Here is a 26,612-nt window from a genome sequence, read left to right as displayed (position 1 = left end):
TAAATGGCCCATGTACTGGAGCTTCCACACCACTTCTGTTGGGAGTCTGTTCTGCAGGCTAGCACATCCAATTCTCAGGAAGCTTTTCCTGATATTAATCCTACCTTATCTTTTTCTTAATATTATCCCCCTCCACTTAGTTATAATCATAGAGACCAAGCTAAATAATTTCTCTCCCTGGCCCATGTTTACATCAAATATTTGTAGACAGTGATAATAATCCCCCACCCTTTAGTCCTTATTAGCCAAGCTACGCCTGTTTAGCTCTCCTCATCAGTGTAATTCTTCCAGCCCTTAAACAATATTCATCATTCTTCTCTGAACTCCCTCCAGTTTGGCAACTGAATACTGTATTTAATTTGATTTCAGTGTAGGATAAAGACGGTTTATTGCCTCCCCTCTCCATGATGTGATCTCTTTACAGATGACCGGAATCAAATACTAATTTGCTCTGGTTTTCACCTAAAATAAAATAAACAATGAAGTCACTTAAAGTTATAAAACTACCATTTTTTAAAAAAATAATGTTTGGCTGCATTTTTAGGCTCCTGTATCACAAAAGCAGCTTTGTTTTTAACAAGTCCTGCGTATACCCTGTGGGAAAACTCTGGCAGATCTTCTTTTTAGTGGGAATGCTGCCTGTATTTCTTTCGTATGAAATCAGGATCTCTGTTTGTCTACCACTCTCCACCCACCTGAAGTCCTAATCCTCTGTGGCATCACAGTTGGTTTCTGCAAGTTGATGGCTGTGATACCACAAAGGATGGATTATGACCTTAGATGAGAAATAAACCTCAGGACCAGGTGAGCTCTTTGCTCTTTCTCCAAGCAGCTATGTGCTTGCTGGCTAGCCACTGAGGAGAGAAGCTACTTCGAGAGAGGTTTAGCAGTGTGGGGATGGGGACTAGAGAGCAGAAGTCCAGTTCCCACTGAGTTCAGGTTTGTACTTGGTAATTTAAAAAAAAAATGCTTTGGAGCTGGTTTGGGGGAAGGGTGTGGAAGTGAAAGTCTCTCTCTCCTCTCTGCCCCCCAATCCATGTATAGACCTGGGGCGGAAGTTTGAGTGGGCATGCAGGATCTACCACCCCTCCCAGGAGCAGGAACTGTGGTTAGTATTTGTACAAGAGTTGCATCTTATGTGCAAATCTAAGACTAAGACCTGGTTGAGTGTGCAGGGTGAGGAGGAAATCTCCTGATAAACTGAGATAGTGACTCTTTCTTTTATAAAGCACTTCAAGATATATGGAAGAAAAACATTGTATTATTATTATTATAATTTTATTATTAAATTGGGATCTGAAAAGCTAGTTGGATACTTTCTTCTTCATACACAATCACCAGTGATCATGATAATAATGCTATAACATATTCCATATGTAGATCTCAAAGTAGTTTACAAGATTGGGTAAGTGTCATTATCCCTTTGTACCGATGGCATAACAGAGGCCCAGAAATGTGAAGTGACCCAGGGTCACATAGTCGCACAGCCAGAACTAAAACCCAGGTCTCCTGACTTTTGTGTTCAGTTTAGTAGGCAACAGTTGGAATCTGAATTTAGCTCTCAGATTTTGCTGATGTGGGTGAGGCAGATGGGAATCAAGCTCTCTCCTCCAAGGGGATGACAGCACTATAAATGCTTGTGTTTGTCTATGCAGTAAGCAGATGTGACACAGCAGTTGCCCAGAGTGCAAACATAGGTGGCACATAAGTGTGGTTTTTACAGTCTCTTTTCTTGCACTTCAGAGCAATGAGTTTTGCAAAGTACATAATCTGCATTTTGATGCAAATTTAAGAGGTAAGGATGTTGACATTTCTGTATGTTAAGTATGGTGAACTCATGGTGCAGCAGCAGATTATAATTTCAGACAGGATGCCCATTTTTGGGAGCAGCTTCTGTGATCCTGCTCTCCAAGCCAATGGACATTAAACACTTCAGCCTCAGAACATTCCCAGTTGTGTGTGTTCTGTATATAAACACCACCACACAATTCACCACCACTGGGAGCCTCTACTTGGGAAACATCCAGGACTGGAATAGCAGGGGGTAGTGCAGGTCAGAACTGAAGTGCATTGGCAGAGCTGTGTATGGGGACCCCAGGTCTAGAAAAATAGAAGCTGTTACAGGTCAAGAATGGTGTGCTAGACTAAGAGACTGTGGGGAAAGCTTGCACAATACAGGCCTGAAATATGCCTTTCTTTACCCATTCCTACATCATTAGTTCACAGCTTCCCTGAGAAGTATTTCACAGACCTCTTAGGGCTGACTGATAATTCTCCACAAGGCAGGCCAAGTAAACAGCCTTACTGAATGTCTCCTGTGCAATGCATGTCATTCAGGCACCTTTTCCAGTGCTTATGCTCTTTCCCCATGTGCTTTAATGCTAACAGCAATAGAGCAGCCGATGCACATGGAGATGGAGTGGGAGTGGCAGAAAAAAGAGCTTCCACCACTTTCACTCCCTCTTCCCATTGGATTCAACAACCCAAAAGCACATGGGGGAGAGGGAGCAGAAGGGAAAGAACAGAAAGAGAAGGAACAAGAGAGAAAGGAGGAAGAGAAGGAACAAAGAGGAAAAAGGAGAGAGAAAGAATGAAAGGAGAGAGGGAGTAAAGAAGAAAGCTACAAAGAAAAAAAATTACAGAAAAAAATGACTGCAATATGGTAGGTGTTTGTTTTCTCCTTTTTAGCTTTTGTTTTGTTTGGGAGAGAGGAGGAAGGTACAATCCCTGCTATCATTCCTCTTTTCTTCATTTGTCTCCTGCTGCTTCTTTATACCTTTGTTTCTCTGTCCCTTTGGAGGTGACTGGCCGGTACCGGGTCCCGCAGTAATTCTTATCAGACTCTTTGGCCTTTCAGCCAAGTTGTTTGACCAGTTCTCTTGCACAGCATGCGAATTAGCTCATTTTGTGCATGCAAACTATGGTGCCCACAAAGTTTCTCCCTTAGAGAAAAGAACTAGTTGGTTTCAGACTAATGGACTGAAATTTCCCTTTTCTCTCTCTTTTTCTCTCTTTAAAGACAATTCCTCGTCTTTCCAGGAAGATGAAGAGGTAGATATGGAGGCTGTCAACTGGCAGCTGAACAGCACCCCCATGAATGGGCACTCTCCTACCTCAACCACTGCTCGTTTCCCCAGCTGGGTGACTTTCGATGACAATGAAGTCAGCTCTGCTTCCCTACAGAAGCTTTCTCCCTTGAAACCAGACACCCCACCAATAGCAACGCAGACTGCAGATGTGAACTGTAACCTTGCTGCATCCTTTAAGAAGAGGGAGCGCCCCAGGAGCACGTTGGTGGACCTCACTAAAGTTCAAAAGCTAGATCTTTCCTCCTTAAATAGGCTGCCTTCAGTTGGAACACCCCCTTGGAGTGCTACTAACCCCTTCCTGGATGAGTCTCTGAGGGATGTCCAACCCTCACCCATCAACCCGTTCAGCTCATTCTTAGAGGAACGAGATAGGCGTTCCCACAGCTCCTCTCTCTCCAGTGCTCCAGGACAAAGCCAAAGAGACTCCCTTATTATCCTCTACCAAGAACCTGACACCATCAGCTTCGATGAGTCAAGCAAAAACTTAACCCACACAGATGCTGTCGAGCAGCTCAAGCAGCTCCGTATTGGGGATCCAGATCACCTGAGCAGCCCAACTCTACCTGATGATGACCCCCTGATGCCATTTGAGGTGGATGGCACATTGTTGAACGTGGCCTCATCTCAGCCCAAGGATGGCTGGCCAATGATGCTCAGGATACCAGAGAAGAAGAACATCATGTCATCTAGGCATTGGGGGCCAATCTACATCAAACTGACTGCGAGCGGGTATCTACAGCTTTTTTATGAGAAGGGTCTGGAGAAGCCCTTCAAGGAATTCAAACTTGAGATCAATCATGAGATTTCAGAGCCCAAGCTCCAAAACTATGATGAGAATGGAAGGATACACAGTGTGCGGATAGACCGCACCATCTACAAGGAGAAAAGGAAGTATCAGCCTAAACCAGCAATCAGCCATGCAGCAGAAAGGGAACAAGTGATAAAGCTAGGCACTACTGATTATGAAGACTTCCTTAGTTTCATCAGCGCAGTTCAGGATATACTAATGGACTTGCCAGCCTCATCAACAGATCTGAGCACAGTAGGATTAAACTATCAAGAGGAAGAAATCACTGTTGATGTCAAAGATGAGTTTCATGGCATCTTGGCCAAAGGAGACCATAGGATTCTCCAGCACAGTGTGCTGACGCATGTACATGTTCTCAGCTTCCTTTCTGGCCTCGCAGAATGCAGGCTGGGCCTTAATGACATACTTATAAAAGGGAATGAAATCGTTGCACGGCAGGATATTATGCCTACCACTACCACGAAGTGGATTAAGTTGTATAACTGCCGGTTCCATTCATGTGTGGATGAGGAAATGTTTAACAGCTCCCATGTTATCCAGTTTAATCCCTTGGATGCCTGCCGATTCGAGCTGATGCGGTTCAGGACTGTGTTTGCTGAGAAGACTTTGCCTTTCACTCTGAGAACAGCAGCCACTGTCAAAGGTGCTGAAGTGGAGGTCCAGAGCTGGCTGATGATGTCCACTGGGTTCTCCTCCAACTGCGACCCTCTAACTCAGGTCCCCTGTGAAAACGTGATGGTCCGCTACCCAGTGCCAAATGAGTGGGTGAAAAACTTCCGCAGGGAAAGTGTCCTGGGAGAAAAGTCTTTGAAAGCCAAGGTGAACAAGGGTGCCAGTTTTGGATCAGCCACCGTGTCTGGTTCTGAGCCAGTAATGAGAGTAACTTTGGGAACTGCCAAATATGAGCATGCCTTTAATTCCATTGTATGGAGGATAAACCGACTGCCTGACAAAAACTCAGGTGAGTAGAGAGTACTGTGTCTGAGTGGATAAACTTAAAGAAAAGGTATATTTTGGGGACTGGGGGACATAGGAGTTACACGGTACAGTGGATAAACCATTGTCCTTTTGGAAGGTTCAAAGGAGCATCAGTTGCATGAAATGGCTGGTTGTCTTACTCACCCTAACAGTGATTTAATGTGACTCACAAAGAAACACTGTTTTTGACAAAACCATTTTGATGTAGCCACATGCAAATATGCCTTCCAACCATGATTTTGTCAGTGCATTCTGGGACTCTTGCCTAAGCTTTCCTATAATGCACTACACTGTTTCTGAGAACAGGTACTTTTTGGGTAACTTCCAAATGTAAGGCACTGTATTGTGTGATATCAGGGGGACTAGCTGAATCACTGTAGCTCCAGCCCTTGAGACTTCCTATCCAGAATGTTGTAAATTGCACTGGTTCAGCAAGACCGGAGACAAAGATCTCACTGCATTTGTTGCAGCCAGAGTTCATACATGTACGAGGTATGGTGGTTGTTTGTGGACATAGGGCACTGTGTAGACATTACAAGCTAAAAGTATTCCATGCAACAACTTGTGGCTACATCTTTCAACTAGTGTGGACAGGGACTAAGACCTGATTAAACATTTAAAGGGACACTGTCAAGGTAAATCATATAACTTAAAAATCTGTCCTGCCCTGTATTTTTATAGTTATACCTTTAATTATTAACATTCAAGTAATCTGTGAAATCTAATTTACTTTTTACCACCATTACCATTTGTTCACTTTCTGCCCTTCACCCAGCTTGGGCAGTGAAATCTGACCAATCTAGTTCACTTTCTGTTTATAGTAAATTACCTTTTCTGGTTCCCATGCCCTTGGCTAATGCAGTTCTATGCATAAATGCTGTTTAAAACACTGACTTGTTCCTGTACCTGCCTCACTGGGCAGGTTTCTGCCTGTACTTTTTCCCTACAAGAAAAGGTCAATGATGCTCCAGAGCTGGTCCTTTCTGAGAACATCTGTTCTCATTTGGCAGGAGGGAAGGAAAGCATTGAACTAGGTGCTTCTCACCTTTTGGATCACTTTTTAGCTCAATAAGGCCAACACCTTAGAGTACACCACAGAGTACAAACCTGGATAGACATCAGTCTGACAACAAATGAGGCTTGGAGAGTTTACTTTGGAGGAAAGACTAGAAGCAAAGAGTAGGGGGAATAAAAAGAAACATCAGGATGAAAGACAAATCTCATGTCAATAGCAGCATGCCTGGAAAAAGCCATACTGTCAGCCTGACCCTAAATGCAAATAATTATGTGCTTGCTAGGAAAATCCCACTGTGCCGCCTGCATGACCCCTCAGGTCAGGTGATGAAGTTCAGTGACAATTATTCTTCTCTGGTGCCATCCATCTGAGGATCTCTGTGCTTTACAGACATTGCAGCGGGGAAAACTGAAGCCCACAGAGATTAAGCATATGTCTGCACTTCAAGATGGAAGGTGCAATTTCCAGCTCCAGGTGACATACCCCTGCTAGCTCTGATCAAGCTAGCATGCTAAAAATAGAGTGTAGCCCTGGCAGCAGGAGGGGCAAGTACATAAACATCCAAGTTGTTAGGCAAGTACTCAGGGCTGCTATCTCTCACACCACTACAACTATGCTCTATTTTTAGTGCACTAGCTCAGTCATTAGCCCAGGTATGTGTCCTCGAGCTGGAATTTACACCTCCAGCTCAAAGTGTAGACATAACCTTAAATGACTTGTCTAAATTCACACAGCATGTCATTAGCAGAATTGCTCACAGATTCCAGAATTCTTGACTCTTTTGCCTGCTCAAGCCATTAGCGATGCTCTCTAACCCACTTTCTTTCACCTTATGTGAAATGTTAACCCAAGTCTCCAGTTTTGTCCTTGTCTCTGTCTGTGACCTTACATTTGCCTCCCAGAAGGGGAGGATGAAGCTGAGATGCAGTCCCTGCTTTTGGAGAGTCTTCCCACACAGTACTGAGCAGTAGCGACACATGGGTGCTAACTGACTGTCTCATACACCTGGGAGGAAGAGAGGTGCCCTGGCTGCAGACAGCCCCTCCTGTCAGGTCACAGTGTGATTTGAGGGAAAGGAAAGGAGAGCAAGCATTATGACATGGCCACTATATCTGTGGGAGGTGGTGTGGGAGGGAATCCTAGAGTATTGGTGGAGGCAGGCCTAATATAGTTTGAATCCATCCCTGCCTCTCAGGGGCTATTTATATTTCTTGACAGCACTTATCCCATGCCTCTAGATGCTCAGAATATACAACAAATTTTAAAAAAATACACAGCTGCCTGAATGAAGCCACCCACAATAGTCACCCAAAATATAATAATAGAGACCCACACATCTAGCCACCCACAAACTTCAGCCCTTATCAAAGGGTGGACTTTGCTGCATGCCCTGAATGTTGACAAATCCAAGCTCCGGTAAACCAAAAAGGGAGGGCAAATTCCACTTTCAAGGACCCCCATGGAAAATACTGTGCAGCAGCCCCCTCCAGTTTAAATTAAGGGGGATCTAGCTGCCTGTCCTTACTGACTGCCACTGAAGGTGGTATTGGGGGGAGAGAGTGGTGGGTCGCTCAGGTAACCAAGTCCTAAACCATTTAAGCCAGTGCTCACTTGCAGATCATAAAATCCAAGCACCAGTCTCTAAGAATTATTTCTGTAGCTTCACTGCCTTATCCTGACTTCTTGTCTTTGTGGTTCCTGATATGAACAGGCCCTATGCTCTCCAGCTTTACAACCTGCCACCAGGGCCATCTGCGAAAGTGTCTGGGCCATTTGCTTGTGGCTACAAATTCAAAAGCATATGACTGAATCAATCCATGTATTTAGCCTGTGTGTTTCTCTTGGAGGCAACTAATGGCAGGATTCCACAGAGTATGTTGCTGAGCTTCTTCCCAGAACAGTTTGGTAAACTCTGTTGCTCTTCTCTGATTCACAATGAACATGTTGACACTGGCTGATAAAGGAAGCCTGTTTATAGGCCCCGTGGAGCCTCAGTCACAACTGGATGTGATCCAGTACAAGAGAACTAGCATGTGTTTTTACCCTCTAAGCAGTGGAACAAAAGAATGTTAAGAAAATATCCATAGAGAGGCTTCATGATAGTGGGGGAAAAGCTGTACAAACAAAGCAGAGGTGTGACCCAAACTGGAATCTTGGATCTAGATATCCTGAACTGTGGAGCAATTTGGCTATGGATCCAGTCCCAAGCATGCTGGCTGGCCCTACCTGTAAAGTGGGCCAAATTAAAACCCTAGATCTCACCACCTCTGAACTTCGGAGACAGTTGAACCAGGTCCCTTCCAAACATGGCAGCTCAAGCCCATTTCTGAAACACAGATAATTTTCAACATGGACTTTATTGTGAGGAGTGAGTCATTGAAAGTGAGAATGAAGTGTTTGTTCCTCAGGGAGGCAGGAAGCCAAGAAGAGGATGAATCTGTCTGATGTCTTCTCGGTTTTACTACAAACTTTATCCATCTTTCAGACTGAGGGGTCTGATTGGGTGTGGCGGGGGAAATAAAAGTATAATGTTATATTTTGTGACCCCTGGTCAATTAATGACTGCATGGGTTCCATGTATGTCATTATAACTTTGTGTATTTTTTGCATTCACAGACATTTCACTTAGTTAACATAAGTGCCAGACATTTGAGTGGGCACCAACAGTAAATGTTTCAGTTATGTGCACAGTGAAATCTGCATGTACTGTTACTCATTACTACTACTAGAATTGATTAAATAGTTTAAAAATAAATGACACCTTCCCCACATGATTTATGGCTCAGTTCAGTTGTGCAGAGTTCAACTGACTACAGTTCATGGGGTCATGTTATGTGTAAACCATATTTAGGCTAATTTAGGGACTGATCCTGCTGTCTTTGAAGTCAATGGGACTTTTACCATTGACTTTGGTGGGAGTTGGCTGAGGCTCTTAGATTGCAAGTTTTTCACAGCAGACCATGTTTGTTTTGTCTCAAGTGCATCAGTGGCACTCTATAAACAATCAGAAACAGTAAGTTCAAATAAATAAACATTAGGTTTGTTGTGATAGTTAAAGGCCTTGCTTATTTGTCCTGTGTTGTCAGACAAGTAGATTCAATGTTTAGTTTCATTCTCATGATGCTATGCAGTGTCCAAGGTGTTTTTTGTATTATACGTGGGGCTAGTTGCACCACCTATCATTTAGGTTGCTTGACATTTCCATTACAAGACCCTGTTTTGACAAACTTTAACTGTTTGGGCTTAAATTTTTACGTGCCAGGCATCTTCCTCTGGCTTTTTTTTTAAACTTCAGCCAGAGAGGAATCAGAGAAGGAGGCTAGGGACACATCCATTGTTTAGCCCATTTTACAAAATTCTTGATATCTTTCTTCTGAAATGCTCTAGTGACCCCATGCTTTGAAGCAGGGATTTCAAAGTTGGCAAGGGGTGGTCTTTGTGTCAGGGATGTGCCATTTACTGTTCACATGAAAATCCACCAAAATTTGGCCAACTTATAAACCTTTGAAAAGTTGCATGCTCAATAGAGATTTGTTAGAGTTTAACAGCAAAAATCTCTGACGAGCCCATCCTCACTGAGCATGCTCGAGCCTCTTACAGCTGTTAGTGCATAACAGACTGTCAGAGAACAATAAAATGTGTTCCTTTCTCTTAGTTCCAGTGCCTGGGCCCACCCCAGCCTGGAGCAGCCATTGCATGGAAAGTGCTTCTGAGCCTGGTAGTCCTGGGCTAAAGAATGCTCAGTGGCTCTGTTTCAGTCCAAATAGTTAAAGTTTGTCAAAGTTATAAGCAACTGAAAATAGGGTCTTATAATGGGAAATGTTGGGCAACTTTAATAAGCAGTGCTCCCAGCCTTGCCTGTAACTGGTGGAACTGTCTTTCCCAGGAGGTATTATTGGCTCTTGACAGCATTTAATGTGCATGCTCATAGCTCTACTGCAGCTTAGGAAATGCCCACTTTGATAGGCAGCCAAGATCTATTTTTAAACACAGGATCAGGAGCCAGGAATTCCTGACTTCGTGTCCCAGTTCTGACACTGTAATTTTCTCTGTGGCCTTTGGCAAGTCACAGGTCTGCACTGGAGTTGGTACACAGCCATACTCTTCCCCAAGCCCCACACTCCAAGGTAGCTCCACAATGGATTGTGCCTCAAGGAGTTTCCTTGAGCCCAGGGGTAATGTACCTATTACACCATTCCTCCAGATGGTTCAGCATGCTCTGGTTTCTCTGGCCGGACAGCTCCACTGGCCATTGGAGGTGTGGATATAATGCTGCCCCCTATCCATGTTAGTCCCCCTTTCTGGGGTGTTTCTGTTGACAGAGGTTCTAGGAGAATACAGTCTCTGTGCTTAAAGGAGACTGTAATTGTACCCAGCCACGACATATACAATGTTGGGAAAGATTCCTTGTGCTCCCTCCCCTTGTGCATCCATGCTGTAGTCAGACACAGTTTGGTCCTTAACCTCTCTGTGTTTGTTTCCTGCACCCAAAACAGGGGAATACTTCCTTACCTCACAGTGGTGGTCTGCAGATTAAATATAGATATTGGGTACAATTTTCAAAGCATTAAGTCCTGTTTTCAAAAGTCAATGGGACTTAGCCTCATGACAAAAGGCCCAGATTTTGAAATGTATTTAAAATGTATTTACATATGATTTTTATTAAGTAAAATGGTACTTAGGGTATGTGTCTACACTGCAATAGGGAGGTGTGTTTGCAGCCAGTGTAGACATACCTGAGCTAGTTTGTCAAAGATAGCTCGAGTAACAATAGCAGTGAAGCCGTGGCAGCACCAGCACTTGAGTATGTACTCAGGGTCCCAGGCAGGCAGGGCTATCTCATGCAGCCAGTCATGCTGCCATAGCTTCACTGCTACTGTTACTCGAGCTAGCTGTGACCTATCTGGATCAGAGCTAGTTTGGATATGTCTATGTGACGGGTTGGATCACAGAAACCCCCTTGGGGCTGCCAGCTGATGTGCCAAGACTACTTCTGCCCCTGCTTTCCCAGCCCTCCCAGCTTGGGACTTCAGTGCCCTGCTTGGTTTGAGCCAGACCCGCTAGCCTGCTGCAAACCTAGACCCAGATCTGAACCACATCGCCTAACAGCTGTAGGCTTAAACTGAAAGCAGCGTAAGAATTGTTCCTGTCTTTAACACTCAGATGCTCAACTCCCAATGGGGTCCAAACCCCAAGTAAATCCGTTTTGCCCTGTATAAAGCTTATACAGGTTAAACTCATAAATTGTTCGCCCTCTATAGCACTATAGAGAGGTATGCACAGCTGTTTCTCCCCCCCCCCCCCAGGTATTAATACATACTCTGGGTTAATTAATAAGTAAAAAGTGATTTTATTAAATACAGAAAGTAGGATTTAAGTGGTTCCAAGTAGAAACAGACAGAACAAAGTGAATTACCAAGCAAATTAAAATAGAACACACAAGTCTATGTCTAATACAGTAAGAAAACTGAATACAGATAAAACCTCACCCTCAGAGGAGTTCCAGTAAGCTTCCTTTTACAGACTAGTCTCCTTCTAGTCTGGGTCCAGCAATCACTTACACTGCTGTAGTTACTGTCCTTTGTTCCAGTTTCTTTCAGGTGTCTTTGGGGGTGGAGAGGCTATCTCTTGAGCCACCTGAAGACAAAATAGAGGGGTCTCCCATGGGCTTAAATAGACTTTCTCTTGTGGGTGAAGACCCCCCTCCTCTCTCCTATGCAAAGTCCAGCTCCAAGATGGAGTTTTGGAGTCACATGGGCAAGTCACATCTCCATGCATGACTCAGAACTTACAGGTAGCAGCCATGGCTCATATGCTACCTTGAACATCCTCATGTAGACTTCTATGTGGATTGGAGCCTTCCAAGACCCATTGTCTGTTAAGTGCTTCTTGATTGGGCACCTAATTTGCACATTCCTTTCTCAAGAAGCTGACCAAATGCTTTACTAAGGCTGCTTAAAAATCAGGCAAGTACACAGCCAATATTCATAACCTCGAATACAAAAATGATACATGCATACAAATAGGATGAGTAGATTCAGTAGATCATAACCTTTACAGAGATATGTTACATGGCATATGTAGCATAAAACATATTCCAGTGATGTCATATATACATTCATAAGCATATTTCCATAAAGCCTTATGGGGTGCAATGTCACAGTCTACACTAGCTACAGTCACACCTGTGGATTGCAATGTCGACATGCCCGTAGGCTACATCTACACTGCAGCTGGGAGGTGTAGTTCCCCTCTCAGGTAGATGTATATGCACTACTCTGCTCAAGCTAGTGCACTAAAAGTAGCAACGTGGCCATGGCGGTACAGGCAGCAGCTTGGGCTCACCGTCCAAGTACATACCTGGGATCTTGGACAGGGTGGTACTTAGGCAGTAAGCCCAAGCTGCCACAACTACACTGCTATTTTTAGCACACTAACACAAGCACGGCTCTCCGATCTGGGAATCACACCTCTCAGCTGTAGTGTAGATGTAGCCGGAGTCTCCTAAGTCATTTAGATGCTTTTTTAAAATTGTCTGCGAAGTGTTTTGGAGATGAAAAGCCAGAATTGAAGTGCAGCAGTGTTTAAATTATTTATTTATTTATTTAAAGTCCATTTACTGGAGAAAATAAAGTCATACTCTCCTTTTCTTTGCAACACAAGGAACAAATGAGTACCATATTATTTTACCATTTTGGGGGGTTGTGTGTGCTCTTTTAAATTAAACCTTTTCCTCCTTCTCTTGAAGCATGTCTTTGATAGGCTCTTGACTTAATATGCATGGAGAAGGCACAGCCCTTAAACCTTGTGTTCAGGATGTAGACAATGGAGTTGTCTTGGAAACCTGCTTCCAGTTGCTTTTCCATTATGGAAGAGCAAAAGCCATTCTGATAAGGGTCCTTGAACCTTGGTCCAAAACCTCTGTCAAGGTGTATTTGAAGTCTGTAAACGTTTAGTTAACTCCCTTGTTTTTCGTGTCTGCATACCCCCATCCAACTGAAAATGGGAACACCAATGCATTCTGAAGAGCCTGTTTGTGCAGTATTTACTCTACATTTATACAGTCCTTAGCACAATGGTACCCCAACCTTGCTGAAGCCTGTAGCCAGCAATATACAATATTTGTTATTATTAATAATAATAATAATAATATTTCTAGCCTGACCAGAAGCAGCATTGACCTTAAACTTCATTAGGAAGCCTTTGTGCATGATTTGAATAGTGTTTGTGCAGTGCTTTGAAAATACCAAGTGCTCTGCTGATGAAATTCACCCCTCTGAAGAGGCACTTGCACAAGGCCTATAAATCCCATTTAAGCTCTATTTTGAGGGCTGAAGTGGGACTCAGAGGTGCTTAGGCATTGTCTAGTGCTGGCTCTCTGCACAGGGGTGAATTTCACCCTTTCAGTGCTAAGAGTTAGTACTATCTTTGAAGATACCTGCCTTGCTTTGCAGGCCCAGGGGGCTGGATATTTTGGAATAAACTCTGGGTGTGCTCATTGTTTGGGTACTGCTGGTCTTCCAGGGCCCAATCGTGCAAGCCCATCATGTATGGTACTCCCATTCTGCTCCATGTGGAGGGCTTACAGGCTTCTTTCCACTCTTACTTCCCAAACCCAACCTCCTGCATTCCTTTTTAGCTTCTCAGTGTGCATCTTGCTGACTTGTATAAAAGGCAAATGCTCCCATAGTGATTGCAAAATGGATGGTCAGAAATTAAATATCATCATGCACAACCAGATGGCCAGAGCCTTGTTGTGTCATGCACGGATTTGTTTTACTTAGACAAAATGTAAGGATAATAATCATGCATAGGATCGATCTAACACCCTTCAGCTAAGGTTCTCAAAGTGCTTTTGAAAGATACTATCCTCATTTTGCAGATGGAAAAATTGAGGCACGAAGAGGTTAAGTGACTTGCCCAAGGTCACAGTGAGTTGATGACAGCCAGGAATAGAACCCATATGTCCTGATGGTCAGCCTGTGCTCTAATGACTAGAGCACACAGCTTTCCAACAGGGCAAAGGGGACAAAAAACAAAACATAATGCTCACAGATCACAGCAATTTTAAACTATCACTTACATTGCCCTTTTTAAGGAGTGAGTATTGTGTATGGGGATGGAATAATGAACTAGAAGTTGGAATTCCTGGGTTCTGTTCCTAGCTTTGCCATTGACTTGCTGTGTGACCTTAAAGAAATCATTTAATTTTTTTTATTTTATTTTCCTATCTATAAAATGGTTATAATACCTAGCTGAAAGTGTGATGTGATCCTCAGATGAAAGACATCATTGGACTGTGTACTGCAAGATCCTGCCTTTGGCTGTGCCCAATACCTGATGCGTCAGAGGAAGTAAAAAACTGCCTTCAGTACACCAGTGCTGTACATGGAAATAGGTTGGAGAATTCCTTCCTGATCCCTGTGGGACTGGTTTATACCCAGAATTCTCATTCACTGAAGCCAGTCTAGAATGATCAACTATCATCCCTGCAGCTTGTTTACTTTAGTCATCTCTGGAAGCTCCAGCTGCACTGTAGCTATTATGACCTCATAACTTACTCTAGCAGATTCTCTGTTTACTCCTGTTTTAAGATGCTTCTTTGTAGGTGTTGCCCTCGTTGATCCTCACAACAGTTTTAAGTTTCATTTTCTCTATTCCCAGCTTCCGGCCATCCCCACTGCTTCTTTTGCCACCTGGAGCTTGGCTCTGACCAGGAAGTGCCTTCCAGTTTCGTCCGCTATGTGGACGTGGAGTTTGACATGCCCACCACTTCGGCGTCCAAAGCCACTGTTCGGTCCATTTCTGTAGAGGACAAGACTGATGTCAGGAAATGGGTTAACTATTCAGCACACTATAGTTACAAGGTAAAGTGAGCAGCTGGCAGTCACTGCGGCTAGCATAGCTATTGCATGATTCATTTTTCTTTAGGTGTATTTAATGCTGGTGAAAGAGATGATTTATCAAGGTGACACAGAGTCAGAGATGGGAGCAGAACTCTTGACTCCCGGCCCTGTGCTTAGACAACCCTAACTCATCGCACTTTGAATTCCTGTATCCATCACTGCCAAACAAGTAACTGTTGAGCGACACGGGGTTTCTTCATGCTTTTCTGTAGGAGTAGTACACACCTTTCTTTCTAGCTTCAGCAATTTTGCAGGTATTCTCTTCAAAAGTAAATATTTCAGTACTTTTAAATTGTGATGGGCTAATTTCTGAGCTGGCATAAATCAGCATAGCTCTACTTGTTTCAGTGGAATTACACCAGTTTGCACCAGCTAAAGATGTAGGGTAAAATCTTCAAAAATGCCTAAGTCCTGTTTTAGAAATGACTTTCAATGAGACTTAGGCTCCTAAAGGCCAGATTTTTGAAGGTATTTTGGCACCTAAATATAGTTGATCAGGAATTTCTCAACACTTTATTATTTCTTTTCTTTGGCGGGGGGGGGGGGGAACGGGGCAGATTTGTCAAAACCACAACTTTTTGTAGAAACGTACCAGTTTTGACACATCTTTCGTCTGGAAGTTTTCATGGGTCCAGGATGGAATTTCTGGTCGAAACTAGGAGAGATTCCAGAATTGAACCTAGGTTTTCCACATCCCAGGCAACTGCCATACCACTGACCTATAGAGACAGAATCTGTTTGTCTTTGTTTCAAAGTAGGGAGGGACTAGAGCTTCCCAGTTAAATGGCTGTAAGACTTTTTGTTATGGGCAAAACAACATATTTTTCTATAACCTTGTTTTCAGAAATGAAAAAAAATTAACCATTTTTGCTGAAATTTTCTAAAACAAATTCAACCTGAGGCAGATACTTGGCATGTAAAATTTCAGACAAAATGGTTACATTTAGGCAAAGTTGCAAGCAGCGGAAAATAGGGTTCTATAATGGAAAATGTTGGACAACCTTAACTAAGGTGGTGCTACCAGCTCTGCCTGTAATAAGCCAAGACGGAGTAGAAAGCTACTGGTCTCTATCATCACTCCTTCTGAGAACCTAAGGGAATGGACAGCTAGAGTCTTGAGCATCCAGGACTTTACTGTTGTTTTACATCATTTTGCTGGTGCCCAGATACTACAGTGTTTGGTAAATCAGAAATACTTAGAGACTAGGCTGTGGTGTGCCACAGAATTAGGTTTTCAAACATGTTTTAAAAGGGCTTTTTTCTCCCAAGGGTGTTCAGCCCAGCATGACTTTATTTATGACTAGACAGAGATTGAGTGTTTATACACAGATGGATCTGAATTGATTTTATTTTACTCTTGAATGTTTTTAATGTGTTAAGATGTATATGTTTCATTGGTGCTATTTAGAAATACAGTTACTAATTAGCAGTTATTAATTAACAATATCAGATATGATCAAAACAAGAATCTCTAATCTAAACCCCTTTGAATTTCAGGGTGGCTTGGCTTCAGATTTTATGATCAAAGTCAGCTTCTGCAATTTTAGATGATGGGTTTGGATCTAAAACCAGAAGGGGGATGATACCAGTATCAGTTTGACTGTATTCAGAGTCACTCACGGACAGTTCTTTTCATGACATTTTGATCCCAAGTTATGAAAAATGTTACAAAATTGCTGTCAGTTTGGATGAAATGACTGAGATCTGCTCAAAAGATTAAAGCATTGTTTAATCTCTAAACTCTAGCCCTCATGTGACCTCAAACCTGAAATTGAAAACCCTGTACTAAACCTAATCCAGATCCAGAGTCCCTTCCTCATCCCATATCTAATTAATACCTGTGAGAGCAAGTAATTTCCCAGCCTCTGCGATAATCCAAAAGTTTGTGTCCCGAGGAGAACATAAAATCAGAAGCTGGTTAGAGCTTCTTGTTCTTTTCCTTCCTTTTTCAATACAGATGTTCCCCCTGTTTTTTTTTCTTGTCAGGTGGAAATAGAACAAAAAAAGAACTTGAATCTTGATCTGAAGGGAGCAGAAATTGAAAATGCCAGGGAATGTGCCGTGCAGTGAAGGAAGACTTGTCTGCAAGACCCGTGGGAGGAGCAGTAATGTCAACAGATCCAGCTGAAGAGAACTGCAACACCTAGCTTCAGGTGTAAGAAGTACAAAGCAGTACTTTTTTAGAAAATGCTCTTCAGTGTGACTGTGTCTTGAGTTTCCTGGCTCATTATGATCTGTATTTTGGCAGGAGGTTCGTTGACGGTTTGTTTAGAAGACCTTAGGGATTTGCTGGAACATTTTAAATTCATCCAGTGTATTGATAGAAAGACTTACACTACATTCAAGCCTGCCTTCCTTTCTGCTTCTTCACCATTTACCTTTATGCACTGAAGTATGTTATGTCGACAACTGCAGCCAAAACAAAAAGCAACCCTGACCTCGCTTACAGTCTTCTCCTATCATTTGAATGTTTTCTTGTAAGCTGGTGGTTTGGTCATCAGCAGAGCCTTTCCTTGTGATCTGCAGAATAAAACCTTTTGAGAGCTAAGCACTGGGGGAACTGGGGAGCAGCAAGGGGAAAAGTGGTGCGTGAAAAGGTCTTTCTTCTATGAAATAGTCTACAGAGTAAAAATTTCCCTGCATCCAGAACATAGCGAATGCCAAGGAAATGGGTGGGTGAGATTCTGTAGCCTGCCTTGTGCAGGAGGTCAGACTAGATCATCATAATGGTCCTTTCTGACCATGAATCTATGAAATAAACAACAAATAATATAGCTGATTATCTGACTCTTCCCAGTCACCTTTTCTTCTCTCATCCTCTAAACCAGAACACTAAAGTAATGCACATTTTAATAGGATCTTGACTAGTCATGAGAAAAATTAATTTGTTTTTAAGGTTTTCACTTGCTGGTCAGGTTTATGCCATTAGCTTGACTGAACATGTGATAGCTGCTTGTAATAGAAAGTGTGCAGTGTATAGCAGGGATAGAGAAGGAGCATTACTGAGATTAGATCATTCCTGCCTAGAAAGATATCTGAGGGAAATAGATTTTATTTTAACATTTTCCTGAATGGTTAAGTAGACTGATTACTGGTTCATGTTGTTTGGACAGGAGGATCTTATGTTCAGGATACTTTGGAAGGCATTATAAGAAGTAAATGCTGTGTGTTCCTGTCCTTGCAATACAATGTTGCTTTCAGGTTCCATCCTAACAGTACTTCTTATTCCAAGAAAGCCTACAGTGTAACAAATGTGTGTACTGTAGACACAATTATCTTTTAAATCACACACTAACTGGGACTAAAAACCTCTAAAAACACTTCTATCACAGTGAACTAAAGAAACCTCCTCTTAGCTGAAGGTAGTAGCAAGTCCCCCCCTTATCTTTTTCCTAGACTAGACTGTAGAAGGCAAAATCACTCACTCAATACACATTGCAGTTGAGTTGTAAAATGTTTACAATACCTAATTTTTACAGTTGTGTATCTGACCTGTTTGCTCCCCTGCCCAAAAGTAATAGTTTTGGATAAAAGAATTGTAATTTGTTAAACCATTTATCTTTTTAAAGGGATACTGTTGACTTAAATATACATTTTAAAAAATCCTTATGGTATTATTAACAACATGCTAATTCATTAAAACAGAGAGACTTTTAAAATTCTAAATTTATTTTTCATTATTTGTGTGTTTTTTACATATTGCATTTCACTCCGTGTGGGTCATGACAAATAGACTTTCATTTTGGTTCCTGGTTACTTTCACTGTGACTTCCATGAACAGTGTTGCTGTGTTCAGGTTCCAAATGCCACACTGGGTTATTTACATTTGGACTAAAAATTGTTTTAATTAAAATTTTTAAAAAATCATGAGACCCCTTTTAAGGCCCTCTTTTTATATGCACCTAAATTTTAAGCCTACAGTAATCTGATGATGTCCTTTTAAATCAAAATTAAAAAAGAAAGGCTCATCTTTTTCTTTAGGCAGCAATAAGGCTACAGCATCTATGGCAAAAGCACATTTCTAAAAAATAATTCAGGGCCCAATCCTTCAAAGACTTATTACTGGGCACGGAGCTTTCAACTGCAGGTAGTCCTCGTGAAGCCCAAGGGACAGCTCCAAGCACTTCATTTCATAGTAAGTATTTGCAGAATCTATCTGTAAATGGGAACACTCATACGCACCTTTGTAAAGCATTTTGGGAGCTGTGGATAAAAAGCACTGTTGAAGTGCTAAGTATTTATGACATAGGGTTGCATAAAGTTAGAGAGTTGTGCCTGAAACATCCAAACAGCCCCTGACTCTGGGGTGAAGAAAGATTCAAAATCTGAACCCAGATCCAAATTTCTTGATTGACCCTTTACAATGGGCTGGCTAGGAACTTGAATTTGTGGCTCAGGTCCATCTCTGTATAAAATAAGAATTTCCTCCCACTGTTCCAAAAACTCAAAACAAACTGTTGTTCAAAAAAGTTTAGATAACTTTTGTTCCCCTTATTTTCTATTTTCACTGTTACCTCTAGAACACCAGTTTCTGGTAGGGTGACCAGATGTCCCGATTTTATAGGGACAGTTCAGATATTCGGGGCTTTGTCTTATATAGGTGCCTATTACCCCATGCCCCCTGTCCTGATTTTTCATACTTGCTATCTAGTCATCCTCGTTTCTGATAAGGCACAAAAAGAGAAGTAACAAAATACAAGAAGTGAATGTGTTCTCAGGATGTTATTGAGGAACTATCAGAAAGCTCATGTGAAAGAGGCTGTTCTTATTAAATTTCTAGCCCAGATTTGCAGACCCAAGACGTTTGGCTAGCTTAGATCAGTATATGAACTTTTGCATGCTTTTCCCAACCTCTGAAGATTTGGAAATGCATCCTAGTGACAGTTAAATATAAGAAATAATTAAGCAACAAGATTTGACATGCCTTAAACAGTGAGGGAACTCAAACACACTTCCCCTTCTCTATTTTATTTTAAGAAGTTTAACATGTATGGCAGTCCAGCAACAAACGGGATGATGGAGACTCGGAGGTTTCTGTGGTTGCTTCATTTCTGTCCCTCTTGCTCTCTCTTTTTAATTCAAAATAAGTTAATGAAAATAACACTGAGACTGATTCTGATCTCACTCATACCAGTATAACTCAGGAGTAGCTCCTCAGAAGCCAGTTGGAGTTCAGTGGATGAAATTGGGTCATCTGTTCTTGAAAAACTATTTTAATCCCCTTTTGATTTCTGCAGAGCATCCTTGATACTTTTATATTTATGCAGTCGGATTTTCCAGAGTTCAGTACCAACTATCAAGGCCAGATTTTCAAAGCAACTTGCCTCCCTATTAGGCACCAGAATAAATGGCCAGATTTTCAAAAGAGCATTGGGTGCTGGACTTTTTTGAAAATCTGGCTATAAGTGTTGCAAATTGGGGGGGCTTATAGATGGTGGGAACTCTTTAAAATCTAGCCCCATGCCTGAGGGTTGAGCACTTGAACATCTGGCCTTTAGTGCCTTCAGAGGGCTAAGCTGTCCTTGGGTGATGTGGCCAGTGTCAGCTTTCCTCAATGGCAGTCTGTCTTTCGATCTCATTCTTTCTGCTAGTGTGCAGTTGTGCATGGACCATGTTCTCCATTTACATGGCACACAGCAGTAATTAGGATAAAGTACTGGTTGGGGGGGAATCAAAAATTTCATCAGACTTTAGAACAGCAGAAAGGATTTAGATGCAAGAAGTTTGTATGATAGGAATAATTATTCCGCCTCTGGGAAGAGGTCCCTTTAAATGCCTTCCATTAGGTACACCCTTTGTGAGTGACACAGTCTCTGCCCTTTGAAGTGCTTATAGTTCTGGAGTGCAACATGCAAAAAAAGTGCCTTCAGTGCACCTGTACATTTATTTCCTGAAGCTATTTCCACTCTGACCGTCCTGTTTTCTTTTTCAGTTTCATTTTTGGAGAGTAGTGGTACTTGGGGTGCAGTGTGGTTGGTAACGGTTTTTTGGGGAAAATCTACACCGCGTTTTAGAGAAACAGACAACATTTGATCAGAGTGATTGGACTAAAGTCTTCCCCTTAAAGCTAAACTCCTCTTACTGATACATATTATATTTAATAACTCTAGATATTTTGCTGATAAGAACAAAGAAAAAAAGGCAAATTCATCTGAAAAATACTCCAACAGATTGATGATACCTGCTGCATTTGAAAATTATTCAAGATTAAAATGATAATCCTCACTAAAGACTGGGGAAATTATAGGGCTCTTCACTGCATGCTGTCATCTGAGCAGTGCTGAGATATCATGTCATTGTGACATACATTATCTTCTGGCAGGGAGTTGCCTGGAATACCTACTTGACAAGACGGTCCAAGAGTTAGAGGAGCCACATGTCCTCTTGACTCACGAGCTGCCAAGAGTCCCTCCTGATTACCTCACTACTGATGAAAGGATCGATTTCATTGCAAAAGGTCCTGAAAGTGAAAGAAGGGGCACCAGAACCAGTAACGTCCATCTCTGGAGCCCAATTACTCTGTCAGTCGCTTGCAGGAAACTCTCATTGATTTCAGTGGCACTTAGCATACAATGGCACTTGGCCCTGATGTGTTACCTTTATTCTGGGGGTTGGCAGATTTTAAAAGATGACACCGCCTAGGTCAGCTTTTACAGATTTAGCCTACATGGTTTTCATCAGTCTAGGAATTAACGGAAGTCACTGATCAGTTGTTGAAGAAATATACACCATCTGCTGCCATTTAGCCTAAAGCAACCTGCTGTGAGCCTTGAAGCCTTCTGGGACAACAAAATTTAAGTTGTTCCTAACCTTCCTTTTGCCTCATCCATCCACACAGTTCATAACCTCTTGCACTATTGTGAAGGACTGATCTGATTTATTTTGTAACATGTTCCTCTCTTTTTGTTTTGTAAAATAAGAAAGTCTACACACTGGCTAACTCTGTAGAGGTGGTTTAATTATGTTGTGATGTTGTTGTTTTTTTTAGCAGCTCTGGAGTGGGATATAATTTTTGTTTGAACTGTGGGAAAGCTGTTAAATAAATGTAAACACAAAACAAAATCCTCACATTTTGATTGTGAAATTGAAGTTGTGTCCTGTATCCTCCATATCCTGCTGCTCTGAGCACACTGTGCTATCAACCAAGGGCTCCTTCTAGGAGAACTGTTTTGAGAAGTACAAGAGGCGACATAACCTGGAAATAATGAGGTGATACAAAGAAAGGGAATATTTCAGCTGAATAACCAGTGAGATTGGTTAGACTGTGGGATAGTATCCAAGGGAAATGCTAGGCGATGTATCACTTGAGCCTTTTAATGGATGCACAAAGCTGTAATGATATAACATACGGGAGAATCCTGCATTTGTGGGTGCAATCAGGAGCGGCTGACCTGCTCTAAGTAGGTCTTTTCCATCTCTAATTTAGAAGCTGCAAATGAGTCAATATCAGATTGCCATTTCCCACACAGTGGGCTCCAGGAATTTCTAGCCCCTATAAGTAGCAAGGGGATGAATAAACATGAGGGCAGCATCTGCCTATCCAGTCCCCAGCATATTTTTAAGTGACATGAGGAAGACTGGAGGGGTGGCATGGAGGAAAGGAGTGCCTTAATCAGAACATTTAAAGCTGTAATTGAGATTAAAGTCCTGTTTACAAAGGCCTCTGCCATAATTCTTGGGATGTTTCCAAACTTGGAGAAGCCGTATCAGTTGAGTGCGCTGCAGCTTCTGCCAAGGTCACTGCAGCTGGTGCCCCTGGCTGCCTCTCACTCCAGGTACTTCCTACATCAGACTGAAGACCTTGGCTGTTTTATAAGCCAAAGAAAACTAGTCTTCCCTCATAAGGGTTGTTCAGCCACAAGGCTGATTTGTTGTCATCCTTCCCAGTTCCTCCAAGTATGCTGTGGTAAAACTGGGGGGAATTAAATCAATGATTTTCTAGTGTAGTGCAGTAGAACTACATGTGGAACGATTCTGCACAGCTGCTGTTCAAGCAGCAAACAAGCCATTAGATGAAGTCCCTTTAGCAGGCAACAAGATGGAACGTTGGACTCAGAAAGTTCCATGGCAGTTGGAATGGCAGTTTACTTATTTATTTAGAGTTACAAAGACAGTTGGAAGTGGTAGTTTTGGGTCAGATGGTTGGCATTGGACGTGGACAGGTAAGCATGGCATCCTAGTAACACACGGGAACAATAATAAAAGAGAGAGAGAGACTCACAATTAGAAATGTGCGGACAGTTTTAGATGAGGCAGTGGGAAGCATAGGGAGTAATAGGCCCCTGTAACAGAGCTTTCAATAGCCAGTCGAGACATGCTGAAACATCACCCTACAGGACATATTTATACAAGATCATCATCACATCATGTGTCCAGGCAGGAGCCTATATGCAATTGGAGTGGAGCAGTGAAATCCACAGCTGGCGAGGGAGGACAAAAAAAGCTATACCATTATCAGTAATCCTAGTTCCCTGGATCCTGGCCACATCGCCTGCCTCAGCTATTTAAGATTCTGAATAAGATAAAGAACAGAAAAGGATCAAAAGCTAAATTCCAGCATCTTGTCTTTGACCCCTGTTAAATCCAAGCTGCAGTCCTGTGTCTAGGAGATTTGTCTTAGCATGATTTGACTAGCATCATTCTCAGAAAAATACCACTGTCTACACTGGTCAGGGAAACTGCTAGAAGTCTCTAATAGCCATTGCCATGTTTAAATGTGGTAATTGCTGGCAAGGTTTCAATTATCAGGTGCAAAAATAGCCTTATGCAATCCCAATCTGTGGTGCAGCAAAGCAAGAGGCAGCTATGCCATTGGCTGCAGATGCCCTGGTATGTTAAAATGGAGCGATAAGCACTGCAGGAATACTGGGATGCACAAATGCAAAATTCCTTTTCTGGATGTGGAGGAGGGTTCAGAGACCTTTAGTGCTTCAGGGGCCTCGCAACTGCTGCAGCCAATGACATAAAGGCTGGGAATCTACTGCTAGGCTAGCAGAGCCAACAGCCCTCCCTAAAGAGCTTCTGTGATGACTCTCTTCCAGCTGTAGGTCGAACTGGAAGGAGAAATGGAAAATTGCCAAAGGCATAAGACAGTGAAAAGCAATTTTTGAGGAGAAGAAATCCTTTGCAAAAGATTCCTCTCTCACAGAGGAAACATCCACTTGCCTTTATGGAGGTAGAGACTTGTTAGGGCATGGTCAGTTTGTCAACTATACCAACAGGGAGAATGCTCTGGTTAAAAAAATAAATAACATAACACAAAGGAATTCTCTCTCCAGACTTGACAGAAATACCCATGAGTTCTGACTTCTGCCCAGAGCAGTATCCACTGCAGGAGAAATCAAAACTGCAGACAAGAAAACTAATGTTGACTTTCAACCTTAACGTGAATTGATCTTAACAGGACAAATATGGCTTCCTACTTGTCTGTCTCCCTACCTTTTGAAAAAGTTTTGTTTGAATCAGACTGCCGAAAGCAGGAATAAAATCTTTTTTTTCCCAGGTAGCTAGCTATCTTTTTCACAGGAGGAGAAAATAAATGTTGGAACCCCAAGTTTTCATGGTAGTTGGGAAAGCTGTTCTGAGAGAGTGATTTAGGGGGTTTGTGGTGGCAGGGGAGTTAAGAAGAGGAAAACATGCCAGCATACTTTGAAAAAAGAAAAAGAGTACTTGTGGCACCTTAGAGACTAACATACTTTGAGGTTATAATCTCATCAGAGAAATTTGATATTGTTTCACAAAGTCCTATGACCAGGCCAGAGACTGAGTGCCCTGGAAAATGTGACTGAAGGAGCTGCAGAATCTGCCTGTCACTCAGGGATTGACACAGGGAATGAAGGACAAAGCAAGTGAAAATTCAGGGCAAAAACTACAACAAACTTGAGGATTTGTATACCAGTATGGAGTTGGACCTGCACCACATAGTCAAGACTGATTCTCGGATACTACAGTGATAACATCCCTAAAAGATATTTTAGATAGACCCAGATCCAACTTTGAGGGTTTCCAGATTCAGGGGGGGTTATCTCTGTTGTATAGAATGGGTTTGGAGATTGAGTACTAATTAGCAAAGGGAAAAGCAAATTAGAGTAACAGCGTTTAAATGTGTTTTTATTTTGTGTGTGTTACCCTGGGGGACCAAGGAATTGCTCCTGAGCATGAGACTGTGTGTTGGGATTCTAATCTTCAACCTACCACTTACTCAGTGAGCCAAATTCTAAGATGACTTTGCACCCCTTGATGGGGTTTCAGGAAGTATACATTAGTGCAGAATTTGGTCCTCTGTGAGACCTTGAATGTCAACTGGGCCCAAATTTTCAAAAGTGGGCATTAAATTTGGGTTACACTAACAGCCATAATGAGAAGGTTATCCTTATTAGATAAAATGGTTGAGATCATTTGGTCATAGTGCCTGGTAGGAATGCTACAATATATATTAGAAACAAATTCATTCCTGCACTGGGCATGGTTTGTTTCTGAACTATCCATGTGAGATCTCCTCCTGACACCTTGTGGCCAGATTCTAAAACTGACATTCCCTCAATGTGGAAAAGAAATGATATTGTTATGAAGCCACAGTGAAGGTTGTAACTAGCTTCCCGTTATTAGTAGAGAAATCTTTTGTGTATGATTTTCTGCCTAGAGAAGAGCTTCATTTTTATTTAAAGTTGGAGGTAATTGAACAAGACAATCCCATAATATGTCAGTTTGATACATCAGTGGTAAATCACATCTGATTGCATTTTCCTAATTGTTCTTGACAAGTGTGCGTTCTGACTTGAAGCCACATCTACTGATTCTCAGCTGTGTCCTTTAGCCACAAGATCATATTTTCCCTGCAAGGTCCCCAGCAGACTTTATAAAATTTGCAGTGGCCTTTGTATTCTTTACTCTCTGAATGTCTCTGCTCATTGGCCTTGGAGGTCTCTGCTCCTTAGCAGTCTCGGTTGACATCAAGATGAGATTTGCATGTTGGGACATGTTGTGTCTATAAGGACACATTATTGTTTCTTTAAATTGGTAGCAGAAAGCTAGGCAGGAGGGTGCTGGGGAAAGTTCTAGGCAGACACTTTACAGTGAAGTACAGAGTGAGTACAGTACCTTGAAAAAATAATGCTGTTGTGCTTACTCTAATAAGGTTCTTATTCAGGATTGGAAGAAAGTGACTCTTTCTGTGATTCTTCATAATTGTCACATGGCCGTGTCCTCCAGCCTCACTTCCACAGTCAGGTGGCTTTAGCATTTGGCAAAGGGACCATGCTTTGGCCATCCCTGGTTTCATACAACTGGTTGAATGATGCAAGCAGAGACATTATCACTTCAGTTTTAAAGGCAACTTCTGCTGCTTCACATATAAGATGTTAACCTTCTGGTCCTCTGGCAGGCAGCCAGTTAAAACACTGAATGCAGCCAAGCCAGGCCCAGTGTACGCATACCCATTTAGATGCTGCCTGGGATATCAGTGATGGAAATGAATGCAGTTCAGGTAAAGTCACTACTACTACCTCAGAGTTATTTTCTACTGAACAGAACATCAAGGCAATACAGGTGACAAGGTTTCCAGCAGCCAGACAAATGCCAAGGCATTTATTGAAAAGAAAGGAAACTGTGGTAAGATTTTCTCCTCCCCGCACAGAAGTTCAGGAGGCCAGCATGCAGCCTGTGGGGGCGGAGATAAAAAAGTGACTTTAAACTGCCTTTGCACTACCATTATTTTGGAACAGCCTGTACCTGCCCAGACCTTAATGTAACTTAGGCTGCTCTGATTTATGATCTGCATCCCAGGGTCTCCTGTGTGCCTTGGGAAGCCCAGAATA

The 26,612-nt window shown here is 42.2% G+C and overlaps 1 protein-coding gene across 4 annotated transcripts in view; it reads left to right on the top strand.

The window, feature by feature from the left end:
• The window catches only part of STON2 (stonin 2), a 115,033-nt gene extending 93,167 nt beyond the window's left edge, over nt 1-21,866 (top strand). For all 4 annotated transcript variants that reach the window (XM_007070647.4, XM_043548874.1, XM_027832800.3 and 1 more), the window contains 3 exons: nt 3,020-4,858; nt 14,555-14,757; nt 16,783-21,866. In XM_007070647.4, coding sequence (XP_007070709.2) covers nt 3,020-4,858; nt 14,555-14,757; nt 16,783-16,866 — 2,126 coding nt within the window. In that variant the 3' untranslated portion in view covers nt 16,867-21,866. The remainder of the gene's footprint in view (nt 1-3,019; nt 4,859-14,554; nt 14,758-16,782) is intronic.
• Nucleotides 21,867-26,612: the final 4,746 nt, after the last annotated feature.

The sequence above is a fragment of the Chelonia mydas genome, chromosome 6 (assembly GCF_015237465.2).
Source record: "Chelonia mydas isolate rCheMyd1 chromosome 6, rCheMyd1.pri.v2, whole genome shotgun sequence".
NCBI lineage: Eukaryota > Metazoa > Chordata > Testudines > Cheloniidae > Chelonia > Chelonia mydas.
The sequence above is the reverse complement of the archived record's forward strand: the minus strand, read 5'-3'. Positions and strand labels throughout refer to the sequence as shown.